At 42.4% G+C, this 15,948-nt stretch overlaps 1 protein-coding gene across 3 annotated transcripts in view; it reads left to right on the plus strand.

Annotated features, from left to right (window-relative positions):
* Window positions 1–15,948, plus strand: part of kiaa1328 (KIAA1328 ortholog) — a 189,484-nt gene that overhangs the window by 124,447 nt on the left and 49,089 nt on the right. For all 3 annotated transcript variants that reach the window (XM_072572945.1, XM_072572928.1, XM_072572938.1), the window contains one exon: window positions 8,402–8,507. In XM_072572945.1, the coding sequence (XP_072429046.1) occupies window positions 8,402–8,507 (106 nt within the window). The remainder of the gene's footprint in view (window positions 1–8,401; window positions 8,508–15,948) is intronic.

Raw genomic sequence — 15,948 nt, forward strand, 5'->3', positions numbered from 1 at the left:
ACAGCTAAATCTTTCTAATCCAGTAAATCTTGTCTGTGGCTTTTAGTGGTAGCCTAGCCAGTGGTTTATACATTTCCATTGTCCACGCCGGTATCAGTTAAAATTGGCCACTGCATACTCCTTGTGGAGACTAAGTCCTGCCTTCACATTAAGAATGCCTTCCATCATCATGTTGTATACCATTATCACTATGGTAGATGGAGCAGACTTTGAACAGATCTAGCAACTTAGGAATGAACTCCATAATGCTGCCCTTGCACTGATTTTTCTCTCTTCAAGCATATTTCAAGTGTTACTATTACAAAATGCTGCGATTTGACCTGGAAACAGAAGTTATTACAAATACTCAGCTTAGGCAATATCTGTGGAGTGAAAACTAGTTGATGCTATTACACCAACATTCTGGTTTAGACTCATTATGTGAGTTTGCTGCTTGACCAGTTTTTATTTCCTGTCCTCAGTTGCGCTGGAGAAGGTGGTGGTGTGTGCTTTCTCAACTGTGGCAGCCCATGTGCTGGTAGTTTGGAATACTGTGTGCAGTTCTGGTCGCCTCATTTTAGGAAAGATGTGGAAGCTTTGGAGAGGGTGCAGAGGAGATTTACCAGGATGTTGCCTGGAATGGAGAATAGGACGTACGAGGATAGGTTGAGAGTGCTAGGCCTTTTCTCCATTGGAACGGCGAAGGATGAGGGGTGACTTGAAAGAGATTTATAAGATGATCAGGGGAATAGATAGAGTAGACAGTCAGAGACTTTTTCCCCGGGTACAACAGAGTGTTACAAGGGGACATAAATTTAAGGTGAAGGGTGGAAGGTATAGGGGGGGATGTCAGGGTAGGTTCTTTACCCAGAGAGTGGTGGGGGCATGGAATGTGCTGCCTGTGGGAGTGGCAGAGTCAGAAACATTGGTGACCTTTAAGCGGCAATTGGATAGGTACATGGTTAGATGCTTAAGCTACGACAAATGTTCAGCACAACATCGTGGGCCGAATGGCCTGTTCTGTGCTGTATTGTTCTATGTTCTATAACGTGCTGTGGGCCATCAGATGCAGCAGAATTGTACTTCAACACAATTTATAACCTCATGGGCCAGGCATTTTGCTCACTCAACTTTTACCCCCAAGCCAAGAGTTTAATTCTGGTTCAACCGAGATTGAAGGAGGGGCAGAGATACCCAGGGCAGCACCAGGCATACTTAAAAATGAGGTATCAACCTACTGAAACTACCAAACAGGATTACTTGCATGCCAAACAGTATAAATAGCAAGTGATAGACAGAGCTAAGTGATTCCACATCCAACAGACCAAAACTAAGTTCTGCAGTCCTGCCACATCCGGACCTGAATGATGGTGGACAATTAAACAACTCACAGGAGGAGGAGACTCCACAAATATCCTCAGTGATGGAAGAACCCAACACATCCATGCAAAGGATATGACTTAAGCATTCACAGCAATCTCTAGCCAGAAGTGTCATATGGATGTCAGCCAATCCGATTCACTCCACATGATATCAAAAATTGGTTGGAATCACTGGATACTGCAAAAGCTATGGAATCTGACAATATTCCAACAGTAGCAATGAGAATTTGTGCTCCAAAGCTTGCCTCTGTCCTCACCAAACTATTCCAGTACTCTAAATCACTGGCATCTACCTTACAATGTGAAAATTGCCCTGGTATGTCCCTGTATGCAAAAAACAGGACAAATCCAACCTGGCCAATTATCACCCCATCAGTCTACTCTCAGTCATCAGTGATGCGATGGAAGATGTTGTCAACAGTGTTAACAACATATGCTCCGAAATAACCTGCTCAGTAATACCTAATTTGGGTTCCAGCAGGGCCATCAGCTGCTGACTCATTACAGCCCTGGTTCAAGCATGGTAAAAGAGCTTAATTCCAGAAGTGTGTTAAAAGCAACAGCCCTTGACATCAGGGCTGTATTTGACTGAGTGCGGCATCAAGGAGCCCTAGCAAAACTGGAAACAATGGTATTGATGAGAAACTGCTGGTTGGAGTCATACCTGGCACAGAGGAAGATGGTTGTGGTGTTGGAGGTCAGTCACCTCAGCTCCAGGATATCTCTGTAGGAGTTCCTCAGGGTTATGTCTTAGGCACAACATCTTAAGTTGTTTCATCAATGATCTTAGGTTAGAAGTGAGGATGTTTGCCAATGATTACACAGTGTTCAACACCAGTCACAGCTCCTCCAATAACAAGATTATGAGACATAGGAGTTGGAAGTAAGGCCATTTGGCCATTGAGTCCACTTTGCCATTTAATCATGGCTGATGGGCATTTCAACTCCACTTACCCACACTCTCCGTTTAGCCCTTAATTTCTTGCGAGATCAAGAATTTATCAATCTCTGCCTTGAAGACATTTAATGTCCCGGCCTTCACTGTGCTCCGTGACGATGAATTCCACAGGCCCACCATTCTCTGGTTGAAGAAATGTCTCCTCATTTCTGTTGTAAATTGACCCCCTCTAATTCTAAGGTTGTGTCCCTGGGTCCTAGTCTCCCCACCTAATGGAATCAAATTCCTAGTGTCCACCCTTTCTAAGCCCATGTATTATCTTGTAAGTTTCTATTAGATCGCCCCTCAACCTTCTAAACTCTAGTGAATACAATCCCAGAATCCTCGGCCCTTTATTGTATGTTAGACCTACCATTCCAGGGATGATCTGTGTGAATCTCCGCTGGACATGCTCCAGTGCCAGTATGTCCTTCCTGAGGTATGGGGCCCAAAATTGGACACAGTACTCTAAATGGGGCCTAACTAGAGCTTTACAAAATCTCAGAAGCACATCACTGCTTTTATATTCTAACCCTCTTGAGATAAATGACAACATTACATTTGTTTTCTGAACCACGGACTCAACCTGCAAGTCAACCTTTAGAGAATCCTGGACTAGCACTTGCAGATCCCTTTGTACTTTGGCTTTATGAATTTTCTCACTGTTTAGAAAATAGTCCATGTCTGTGTTTTCTCTTAAAAGTGCAAGACCTCGCATTTGCTCACATTGAATTTCATCAGCCACTTCCTCAACCATTCTCCTAAACTGTCTAAATCTTCCTGTGGCCTTCCCACTTCCTCAGTACTACCTGCCTGTCCACCTAACTTAGTATTATCGAACTTCGCTAGAATTTCCCCAGTCCCTTCATCCAGCTCGTTAATATATAAAGTGAACCGCTGCGTCCCCAACACTGAACCCTATGGGACACCACTTGTCACCAGCTGCCATTCTGATAAAGAACCTTTTATCCCAACTCTCTGCCTTCTGTCAGATAGTCAATCTTCAAACCATGCCTGTAGCTCATCTCGAACACCATGGGCCCTCAGCTTACTCAGCAGCCTCCCGTGAGGCACCTTATCAAGGGCCTTTTGGAAGCCTGGATAGATAACATCCACTGGATTTCCCTGGTTTAACCTACTTCTTACCTCTTCAAAGAGTTCTAACAGGTTTGTCAGGCACGACCTCCCCTTACTAAATCTATGCTGACTTGTTCTAATCTGACCCTGCACTTCCAAGAATTTAGAAATCTCATCCTTAATGATGGATTCTAGAATTTTACCTACAACCGAAATTAGACTAATCGACTGATAATTTTCCATCTTTTGTCTTGATCCTTTCTTGAAAAAGGGGGTTACAACAGTGATTTTGCAATCATCTGGGGCTTTAGTTGACTCCAGTGATTTTTGAAAGATCACAACCAACGCCTCCGCTATTTCCTCAGCCACCTCCCTCATAACTCTAGGATGTAGCCCATCGGGGCCAGGAGATTTATCAATTTTTAGATCTTTTAACTTTTCTAGTACTTTCTCTTTTGTAATGGTTACCATACTCGACTCTGCCTGCTGACTTTCCTTAATTGTTGGGATATTACTCATGTCTTCCACTGTGAAGACTGACAGAAAGCATTTAAGTTCTTCAGCTATTTCCTTATCTCCCATCACTAGCCTTCCTGCATCAATTTGGAATGGCCCAATTCCTACTTCTGCCTCTCATTTGTTTCTTATGTATTGAAATAAAATTTTACTATCATTTCTACTATTACTGGCTGGCTTACCTTCATATTTGATTCTCTCCTTCCTTATTTCTCTCTTTGTTATCCTCTATTTTTGTAGTCTTCCCAATCTTTTGATTTCCCAGTGCTCTTGGCCACATTATAGGCTCTCTTGTTCTTTGATACATTTCCTGACTTGATTGTTCAGCCATGGCTGTGTAATCACCCCCCCCCCCCCCCCCAGATAATCTTTCTTTTCTTTGGGATGAACCTCTGTACGGTGTCCTCAGTTACACCCAGAAACTCCTGCCATTGTTGTTCTACTGTCTTCCCCACTAGGCTCTGCTTCCAGTCGATTTTCGTCAGTTCCTCTCTCATGCCCCTTTATTTAACTGTAACATCATTTCATCCGATTTTGCCTTCTCTCTTTCAAACTGCAGACTGAACTCTACCATATTATGATCTGTGGTGTTGACTACTGCTGGGATGTCTGTACATAACTCCCATTATGGTTTTTTTGCCTTTGTGGTTCCTCAACTTCACTCCACATCATTTGGCCCTATGTCATTCTGTGCAATAGATTTAATTTAATTCTTAACTAATAAGGTAACCCTGCCCCCTCTGCCCACCTCACTGTCTTTTCGATAAGTTGTAAATCCTTGTTGTAAACTGCCCTGCAACCATGTCTCTGTGATGCCTGCCACATCATAATCATTGTTGAAAATGTGTTACTGGAAAAGCGCAGCAGGTCAGGCAGCATCCAAGGAACAGGAGAATCGACGTTTTGGGCATAAACCCTTCTTCAGGAATCATAATCATTCACAATTTGATAATGAAGCATTTCATGTTCAAATGGAACAAGACATGGACAGTATTGAGGCTTGGCCTGACAAGTGGCAAGTAACATTTGCACCATATGAATGGCGGGCAATGATCATCTCCAATAAGAGACAACCTTACCACTACGCCTTGAAATCCAATGATGTTACCATCACTGAATCCCCCCTATCAACATCCTTGGGGTTACCATTGACCAGAAACTCAGTTGGACTCACCATATAAACACAGTGGCTCAAGAGCAGGCCAGTCTCGGGATTACTGAAGCATGAAACTTACCTCCTGAATCCCAAAGCCTACCCATCATCTACAAGGCGCAAGTCAGGAGTGTGATAGAATTCTCCTTTTGTCGTATGGTTGCAGCTCCAACAACACTCAAGAAGCTTGATATCATCCGGACAAAACAGCTCTCTTGATTGGCAGTGCATCCACAAACATCCATTCCTTCCACTACCAAAGCACAGTAGGAGTAGTGTGCCCTATCTAAAAGATGCACTGCAGAAATTCACCAAAGATCCTTAGACAACACCTCCCAAATCCACGACCACTTCAATCTAGAAGGACAGGAGCAGCAGATACCACCATCACCTGCACATTTCTCTCCAAGCCTCTCTTTAACCACAGTTTGAAATGTAATGCTGCTCCTTCGGTGGTGGTGGGTCAAAATCCTGGAACTCTCTCTAATGGCATTGTGGGTTTACCCGTCAGCAAGTGGGCTGCAGTGTTTCAAGAGGGTAGCTAGGGATGGATAGTTAATACTGGGCAACCAGCACCATCCTCGTTCTATGAGAGAATGAGAAAAACTTCCCAGTTCTTATTATCGATACTGAAGTTTTTTTTAAATAAAGGAAATATTCCTCATGCAAATTTTATTTTTGCTGGCCCTTAATGACTCCCATTCACCAATACATCATGGTTAAAATTATTATTGACCATTGCTGAAAAATGGTGCATTTTAACAAAAGTCTTGTCCTGTACTCATTAGAGCAATTCAATAGATTCTCAATTTGAGTAGAACAACATCTGGTTTTAAGTTTTCTCTCCCTTTTATGACTTTATTTTGTAAAGACTGTATATTTTATACTTTTCTGTATTTTTTTTATTGTGGGCTAAAATGAGAAAACAACTGTTTTAAAAACCCAGGATTGTGGAGGATTTGTGCACTTTTTAAAAATGTGTTTCCCTGCAACGTTGTAAGTCGTATTTACCTTGCTGCTGTCCATGCAGTGGAGGTGGTTAATTGTATAAGCATGACATTAGGGTTTATATACAAAATGAAATTTATTGCAAACAGTAAGCTCCTTCCACTACCTTTGTAGTGTAGTGACCTTTTGTTGATGATAGGTCAACATTTATGTGGTTGGCTCGTGGGTAGCTGAACAGCTTGTGGGTGTGCATGATATTGCCAGAAGCCTTCGGACTATAGGAAATAGAACTGGTGCGTCTCTTCATACTAGGAAAATCTGAAACTTGAAGAAAGTCTGGTACCGTATCTCACCAGTTGCTATAAGTTGTTAGTTTAACCATTACGTCAGAGACTTTATAAGTTGTGAACCAGTCACTCTGCCTCCGACAAGGAAGTGAAAAGTACCTGCAGAAGAGAGATTGAACAGCAGCAAGTCCTGGCAAGTAAAACAATCATTTCAGCTATCCCCATGGATAGGGAAGAATAAATAGCGTGTGGGAATGTAATCTAGCAGCATTAATTGAAATGTGTCTTAAATGTACTGAGGGCTGAGTACATATTATTTAAGAATACAAAGTATTCAGGTATAATAAGAAAGGAAAAAAAAGAGAAGTTGAGTTTTAGTGCTGTTTAACAAAGACATTCTAGTGTTGTGAAAAACATGTCCATCTGGTTAGTAACTCTTTGCTTCTAAATTCTATCATTCTGTTGTGGGATATTTTATGAACCTGCAAATCTAGAGACAGAATCAGGAGAGCACCATTACAGATAATTCACAAAGATATACAAGAACTTTTGTATGTATTATTGAGGCGCTTTAATTACTGAGCATCAGTTGGAAAGGTTGGACAGCCAGCATGGACTCAACATGCTTTAATGACTCCTATGACCCAATGGCATCATAAGATTCTAAAAGATGTGTCAGCAGTGACTGGGGACGTTACTTTAGATTCATGAAAGTTCTTAATGGATTGAAAGTAAGCAAATGTAACAAAACACTGTCCAAGAAAGGATGGCGAAGGAAAACTGTGATCTACAGGGCAATTCACCTGACTTTAGTTGTCAGCAAACTGGTGGAATATGTTATTAAGTTATCAGAATGATAAAATTAGGTCGTTGCAGAATTAGACAGACTACATACTCAACATGGTTTAAGAAAGTGGAATTATGTTGCACAATTTTCTTTTAGAATATTCTGAAGAATGGCAAGGATAAAGGGGAATCAGTAAATGCAATATACTTTGATTTTGTAGACATCTCAAGAAGGCTGCCCAAGAAAGATAACACTAGAATTAAAGGTTGATAAAGTTGGACGTAATAGGTTAACATGAATGGAAGATTCCATCATGGATGGAATACTAGAAGTAGAGATTTAAAACAAAAAGCAGGCTGTAAATGTGGAATGTCACAAGTATTGATGCTAGGACTTCACCTAATTACAATCTACATTAATGATGCAGATGAGACAGTAATATATTGAAAGTTTGCTAATAATTCAAAGTCAAGTAAGGACATTAAACTGTATGGTGGACACAACAGTGCTGCACAGAAATAAAGACGTTAAATGATTGGATAAAAAGGTGGCAAATAGAATATGGAATTATCCATTTTGGTGGTAAGAATGGGAAAATAAAGTTTTTTTAAAAAACTGTAGTATTTGCATGTTGATGTTCAGAAAGATGGGTGTGTACTTACAGAACAAACACAAAGTTAACGTGCAGCCACAACAAGTAATTCAGAATAGCCCTTGTTACAAGGAGTTAAAATGCATGAGTAAGGAAGTATTGCTGCAATTGTAAAGGGCTTTAGTGATGTAACACCTTATGTACTATGTGCAGTTTTAATTTCAATATTTAAGTCAGGATAAACTTCCCTTGGAGGCTGTGCTGCAAATTAGATAGTTGCCTATGATGGGAGGGATGAGCTAATCTAAGTGGCTGAGTAAATTGTTTCAATGTTGTCTGGAATTTATAAGAACAGCCTCAGTTTAAGGAATTGATCACTTAGGACTAAGAAATCTTGTCAATCTTTGGAATTCTCCGTCTCAAGAGATTCATAATTTTATATATTCAAAGCTGAAGATCAACCATGATCATGTTGATTGACTGGGCAGGATAGAGGAACAATTTAATGTACTAGTCGGTCTGACACATTTTTCAGTGTGTTTGCCTAAGTGCACTGAGAATATAATTTCAGTTATTGCTTCAGCCAAAATTCATACTTTGTCTCTTTAATTACACCCTCCAACAATACTCTGTAATTAGAACTAATATATTGTTCAGATTTTTCAATCTGTAATTTATTTCAAGATTGGTTAATTAAATTTTATCTATGCTGTGCTCAATTAACTACAATTTCTTTTACATAGGGACTCCACTTTTGAAAAAAGATGTGGCTACTTCTCCCCTTCTATTACTTACCAAAAATGAATCTGTCAGCACAGCAACATCACCCTTTTGGGTTCAATCAGCACGGTAAGTTGCCAGTTGAAATTTAAATCAACCACTTTTGGTATGGCAAAAGTTCAACTTCAATTCTGATCTTCTGAAGTAATTGTGTAGTGATTACAGTATTAGATGAACACTTAAATTCTGCCATGACAAGTAGGGAAATTTATATTAGTCCAAGAACAATAGTTCTGTAATAATTGCTGGAATACCATAAAAATCCAAATAGTCCAATGATTTTCTTCAAGGATGGGATGTGCAACACCAACCTACCTACCTACAGACTTCTAGTTCCATATCAGATTGTTGCATGACAAGAAGAAATGTTTCTGGCAGTGCTATCCCCATATGTCTACAATTCTGATCTTTCGAGGTAGTAGGAGTTGAAGATTTGGGTGCTGCTGTTGAAGAAGCCTTAATAAGTTGCTATAGCCAGTGTGCGAGTGCTAAAGAGTATGAACGTTAAGGTGATGTTTGGACATTTGACATGCAGATGGCTTTATCCTGGATAGTATTGAGCTGCTTCAATATTGTTAAAGTTGCATTCCGCCATGCAAGTGGAAAGCATTACATTATATTCCTGACTAGTGCCTCATAGATGGTAGACAAACTTTAAGGAGTCAGGAGGTGAGTTTAGCTGCAGAGTTTCCAGCCCCTTAGTATTAATGTGGCTGATCCAGTTAAGTTTCAGGCCAGCGGCGGTGCTCTCCATCCAGAATGTTGATGGTGGTAGTTCAACTGTGGATAATACCATTGGACGTTGGGAGAAATGGTTTGAATCTGTGTTCTCGAAGATGGTATAACTTAGTATGTGTGTAACATGAATATTACTTGCCACTTGTAAACCTAGGTATGAATGTTGTCCAAATCTTTGTATGTGGACATGAACTATTTGAGTATCTGAGTAACGACTGCAAATGAACACAATTATCTGTAAGTGTTTCCAGTTCTGACTTGATACTGGAGGGAACTTCAATGAGGGAGTAGCTGAAGATGTTTGAGTATGGGACATTGCCCTGAAGAAATTCTGCATTAGTGGTCTGGACCTAAGATGATTGGCACTTAATGACTTTTTAACCAGTTTTATGCTAGGTACATGTGACCAATGGAGAGCTTTTCCCCAACTCAGAGTTCAATTTTGTATCTGGTAAACTAGTCCAGTAATACAACTATAGTACTACTACTACTACTACTACTACTACCCTCAGTTTCTCTGAATTTTGCCTAAAGAAGCAATTCAATGTTTTTAAAAGTTTTTTTTTCCTTGATGTAATCTCAAAATGTAGTAAGAGAATTAAAGATTTATTGGTTTGTTTGAAATAGAATAACAACATGTATGCTCTATTCCTGATGAAGGGCTTTTGCCTGAAATGTCGATTTTACTGCTCCTCGGATGCTGCCTGAACTGATGTGCTCTTCCAGCACCACTAATCCAGAATCTGGTTTCCAGCCTCTGCAGTCATTGTTTTTACCTAACCACATGTATAGACTGTAGTTGGATTTTCAAAACATACTCACTCAATAAAGTATTGACTCGTGACTCAACTTAAAACACAGGTCTGGAAATGAGCATATTTGATTTTTTAAAAGTTGTTTGATAATCTGGCAATCATATTATTGTGAAATGAAAGCAAAGGTCATGATGTAGGCTGGAAGATTAGTTGCGGGCAGAAAGCAGAGTAGATATAAGTGGGTCATTGTATGACTGATGGGACGTGATGAGTAGAGACTCATAGAGGTTTGTGCTTGTGCCTCAACTTTTTATAATTTCAATCATGACTTAAATGAGGTGAGTGAAGAAACAGTTGCTAAATTTGCAAATGACACAAACAAAGGGAGAAAAATACAGTTTGAAGACATAAGGAAATTGTAAGCAGTTATAAATGGGTGAAGCAAGTGGTTAAATATCTGACTGATGGGAAACTTTAGAATCTATTATAAAGTATGTGATAGTTGGACGTATGGAAAAGATTGGGCTGAATCACCATAAGTTTATGAAAAGAAGGTTGTGTTTGAATAACTTGTGGGAGTTTTTTGAGGATGTTACTTTCAGCATAAAGAGTTGACGTTCAGGCTTAGCCCTTCATCAGGACTGGGGAGGGGGAAGGATGATAAGAAGTAAATAGGGGGAGTAGGGTGGCTAGAGCAAAGGTAGTTGGGATGGTGATGGGTAGATGATGGTAGGAGGTGATTGTGATAGGTCAGTTGGAAGTGTGGAGCAGATAGGTGGGAAGGAGGATGAATAGGTTGGTCAGGTCAAGAGGGTGAAACCAAGTCGATGGGGTTGGGGGAGGGGAGATTTGCAAACTGGTCAATTCAGTGTTGAGTTCTTGTGGTTGTAGGCTCCCAAGGCAGTGTTCCTGCTCCAGTTTGTGGGTGGCCTTGTTTGGGCAGTGGAGGAGGCCCAGAATGGACATGTCATGAGGAGAATGGAAGGGGGTGTTGAAATTGATGGCTACAAGAAGGTGGGGTTGGTTGATGCATATGGACCAGAGATGTGCCCTGAACCATTCCGCGAGTTTGTGCTTTGTCTCTCCAATGTGGAAGAGACCACATTGAGAGTAACAAGTGCAGTAAATAAGGTTTGAGGATTTGCAAATAAATCTCTACCCGGTATGGAATGACCCTTTGAGGTCTTGGATGGAGGTGAGAGGGGTGGTGTGGCCGCAGGTTTTGCGCCTCTTATGGCACATGGGGAAGGTGCTAGGTGTGGACAGGGGGTTAGTGGGGAGTATGGACTTAATGGGGGAGTCATGGAGGAAATGGTCCCTACGGAATGCAGATAGGGTTCGGGAGGGAAATATATTTTTGGTGGTGGGGTATGACTGTAGGTGGCAAAAATGGTGGAGGATGATATGCTGGACTTGCAGAATAGTTGGATGGAATGCGAGGACCAGGGGCATTCTATACTTGTTGCAGTTGTGGAGATGGGGTTCAAGGGTGGAGGTGTGAAAAATAGAGGACTTGCAATTGAAGGCATCGTTGATAACAGGGGAGGGAAAATTGCAGTCCTGGAAGTAGAAAGACATCTGGGAAGTCCTGGAGTGTATCGCTCATCTGGGGAGCAGATTAGATCAGATTCCCTACTGTGTGGAAACAGGCCCTTCGGCCCAACATGTCCACGCAAACCCTCTGAAGACTAACCCACTCAGACCCATTTCTCTCTGACTGATGCACCGAACACTATGGGCAATTTAGCATGGCCAGTTCACCTGACCTGCACATTTTTGGACTGTAGGAGGAAACTGAAGCACCCAGATGAAACCTATGCAGACACAAGGAGAACATGCAAACTCCACACAGACAGTCCTCCGAGGCTGGAATCGAACCAGAGTCCCTGATGTTGTGAGGCAGCAGTGCTAACCACTGAGCCACCGTGCCACCCAGAGGAGTGGGAGTAAGGCATTGTATTTTTACAGACGACAAATTGGGAGGAGGTCTTAGTGTGTTTGAAGTAGATGTCTGTGTTATGTCGATAGCTGGAACTGGTGTTGTCCAGGAAGGAGGCGTCGGAGATGTCCAGGTGAATTTGAGGTCAGGGTGGAGGACGTGGATGAAGTGGATAAACTGTTCAAGCTCCTCATGGGAGCATGAGGCAGTGCCGATACGGTCCTCGATATAGCAGAGGAAAAGATGAGGAATAATGGTACGGTAGCTGTGGACGAGGGATTGTTCCACACATTCGACAAAGAGGCAGGCATAACTGGGACTCATGGGTATTCATTGCCACTATTCTGATTCGAAGGAAGCAGGAAGATTTAAAGGAGAAGTTGTTTAGGGTGAGGACAAGTTCTGTCAATTGACTGAGTGTGTTGATGGACGGAGATTGGGTGGGTCAGCAGAAGATGTCTAAATGGAGGGTTTTGAGGCCTTCCTTATGGGGGATGTAGGTGTAGAGGGACTGGATGTCCATGGTGAATTTGAGGCGCTGGGGACAGGGAATCACATGGTGATAGAAGCGGTGGAGGGCATGGGTGGTGTCTCGAACGTATGTGGGGAGTTCCTGAACGAAGGGGAATAGGACGGAGTCGAGATAAACTGAAATTAGTTCTGTAAGGTAGGAGCAGCCGGAGATAATCAGTCAACCAAGGCAGTCAGGATTGTAGATTTTGGGGGGTATTGGGTTGGGAAACTGAGGTTAGAGGCTGAGGATGGGTGATTAACTGGGGCAATGAGATTGTGGATGGTCTTGGAGATGATGGTTTGGTGATGAGAGGTGGGGTTGTGCTCGAGGGGGCAGCAGGAGGAGATGTTCGCGTCTGGCCTCAGCAATGTAGAGGTTGGTGCGTCATACAACCACCGTGCCTCCCTTGTAAGCTGGTTTGATTGTGAGGTTGGGGTTGGAGCGAAGGGAGTACATTGCAAGAGCGGGAGGTTGGAGTGAATGAGGGGATGAAGAGTTTAAGGCAGTTAACATCGCAACAGCAGTTAGAGATGAAGTGTTTGGAGGTGGATAAGTGGCCACCTTGGGGTGTCCAAGAAGATGGAGTATGTTGGAGGCAGGGAAAGGGGTCTTCGGAGGGTGGGTAGGAGTTACGATTGAAAAAGTAGGCATAAAGGTGGAGGCTTCGGAAAAAAAAAGAGTTCAACATTGCAGCTCATACGGAATTCACTCATGGGAGTGTAGTGGGTTGGTGAGTCCTTTCCTAATGACTGACAGTTCGTCCTCAGTTTGGGCGGGGGTAGTGGAGGGAGGTCTGGGGGATTAGTAAATACCTAGCAGGGCTTGGTATGGCGTGTGGAATGGGGATGGAGACTGTCTCTGGAATGGGTGTGGTCATGTGATTGGCAGTGATATCAACAGTCATGTAACCAGTGGCATCCTTGAAGGCAGTGTGATCGCCAGCATCTCCAGAAGTGACATTGGCGGCAGTCACGGAAGCGGAAGTAACATTGTTGGCAGCGTTCGCATACGTGATGGGTGGAGGTGACATAATCAGTGGTGGTCTTCCTTCAATCCTCCCACTTGCTGCAAACCAGAAGGGTGGCTATGAGTGCCTGGGTGGGTCCCAGCTATGCCTGCCTCTTTGTGGAACAGTCTCTCTTCCACAGCTAAACTGGCACTATCCCCACTACATTGATGACTGTATTGGCGTTGCTCCGTGCTCCCACAGGGAGCTTGAACAATTCATCCACTACACCAATGCCTTCCACCCTGACCATAAATTCACTCAGACCATCTCTGACACCTCCCTTCCTTTCCTGGACCTCTCCGTCTCTGGCGACTGACTTAACACTGACATCTACTTCAAACCCAACGAATCCCACAGCGACCTTGACTATACCCCTTCCCACCTCATGTCCTGTAAAAATGCAATCCCTTACTCCCAACTCCTCCACCTCTGCTGTGTCTGCTCCCGAGATGAGTGATTCCATCCAGGATATTCCAGATGTCCTCCTACTTCCAGGACTGCAATTTGCCCTACCCTGTTATCAATGATTGGGCCATGGTCAGTCCTGCAGGTTAAGCCCATTGAGTCCAAGGATCACAGGTAAGTTGGTCAGGGAGCTGTGGAGACTTCAGTCAGTAAACTGATCCATGCTCAGTCAGGACTGACCTCCTAAATCAGCCCAAGTGTTAGGCACCTACAACATTTCACATTCAGCTACCATCATTCCAACCAAACTCATACCCACACTTTGAGATCTAAGACTCTGCAACTATATCCTCGACTTCCTGACATCCAGATCGCAATCAGTAGGGATTGGTGACAGCATCTCCTCACAATTATCCTTAACACCGGTGCCCCTCAAGGCTGCATATTCATCCCGTCTATACTCCTATACACTCATGACTGTGTGGCCGAGGTCGGCTCTAACTCAGTTTACAAATTTGCTGATGACACCTGTCACAAAGTTGCTCCTTTTGCTAAAAGCCATTCCTTTTCTCAAGTATAATTCATCCTTGGTTTTTTTCAGAGGGGTTGTAAAACAGTCCGGACTCCAAATTGGCTGGGTTGGTACAGAGATGAAAAGGGTATTGGGAGGCGTAAACAGATGAGAATTTAGGCCACAGCTTTCATGTTTTAGAAGTAACCTATATAATGAAAGGGGAGTGGTCAGTCTTCAAAACTAAATCCTTGTTGGTCGATTCAGTTCAGCAGTGGGCTGTGTGGAAACAGGCTGCATGACTTTGTCCTTCTAACTTTGACCTGTAAGCCTTTGTTTCATTATTGCTCCGTGTTTAAGGGGTTTGCTTATTGGGACTGTTGCACGTCAATGCCACAGTCAAGAAAGCACAACATCATCTCAACTCAAAAGGAAATTTGGCATGTCCACAATGACTCTTACCAACTTTTATAGATATACCATAGAAAGCATCCTATCCAGGTGCATCACAGATTGGAATGGCAACTGCTCTGCCCAAGACTGCGAGAAATTAGAGAGGTATGAAAGCAGCTCAGATTATTACAAAAAAACAGACTTCCTTCCATTGACTCCGTCGACGTTCCTGCTGCCTTGGGAAAACAGCCAACATAATCAAGACCTCTTCTACTCCAGTTATACCTTTTTTCACTCTCCTCCATCAAGTAGAAGATGCAAAAGTTTGAAAACATGTACCAACAGATTTAAGAACAGCTTCTTCCATACTATTATCATTCTTATGAATGGATGTTTCACATATTTGGGTTGATCTTTTTTTCTGCACCTTCTCTGTAGCTATAACACTATTTTCTATATTCTGTTCTATGAGATGATATGAGTTGTCTGATTAGCACGCAAAACAATACTTTTCACTATCTCAGTATATGTGACAATAATAAGTCAAACCAACTCAAGGAGAGGGAAAAAACAGTGTTCGCAACTGTTCTCATTTGCCAACCTCTTACTACCTCAGTCTAGTCCATTTAGAGGTCTACACACTACTGTCCTTTAACGATCTACTTTTAACTGCCTCAAACAGTTGCAGTGGTTTTTGGATTTCTCTTGCTTTACGGCTATTTGGTTATTTTACTTCATTTCTGCAATCAATTAACTCTGAGGTTGGCTCATATAGGCTGTTCTGTTTGAATAATTCTAAACTATAAATTCACTGTTGATTACGCTGTAGCTTCTGTCTTTTGGATAAACACTATAGAAACATAGAAAATAGGAACAGTAGTATGCGATTTGGCCTTTCGAGCCTGTACCACCATTCAATATAACCATGGCTAATCATCCAATTCAATTCCTTATTCCCGATTTCACCCATTCCGTGTGATCCCTTTAGTCCTAAAACCTGTATCTCCCCTTTCTTGGAAATATTTTCTGTGGCAGAGAATTCCACAGGCTTGCCACTCTGCGTGAAGAAATTTCTCCTCATCTCAGACCTAAATAGCTTACCCTATATCCTGACCCCTCATCAGGACTCCCTAGTCATCGGGAACAACCTCCCTGTGTTTGCCCTATCTAGTCCTGTTTAAAATTTTATAGGTTTCTATGAGATGACTATTCTTCTAAATTCCGCTGAATATAGTCCGAACCAATC

This window comes from Chiloscyllium punctatum, chromosome 1 (genome assembly GCF_047496795.1).
Source record: "Chiloscyllium punctatum isolate Juve2018m chromosome 1, sChiPun1.3, whole genome shotgun sequence".
NCBI lineage: Eukaryota > Metazoa > Chordata > Chondrichthyes > Orectolobiformes > Hemiscylliidae > Chiloscyllium > Chiloscyllium punctatum.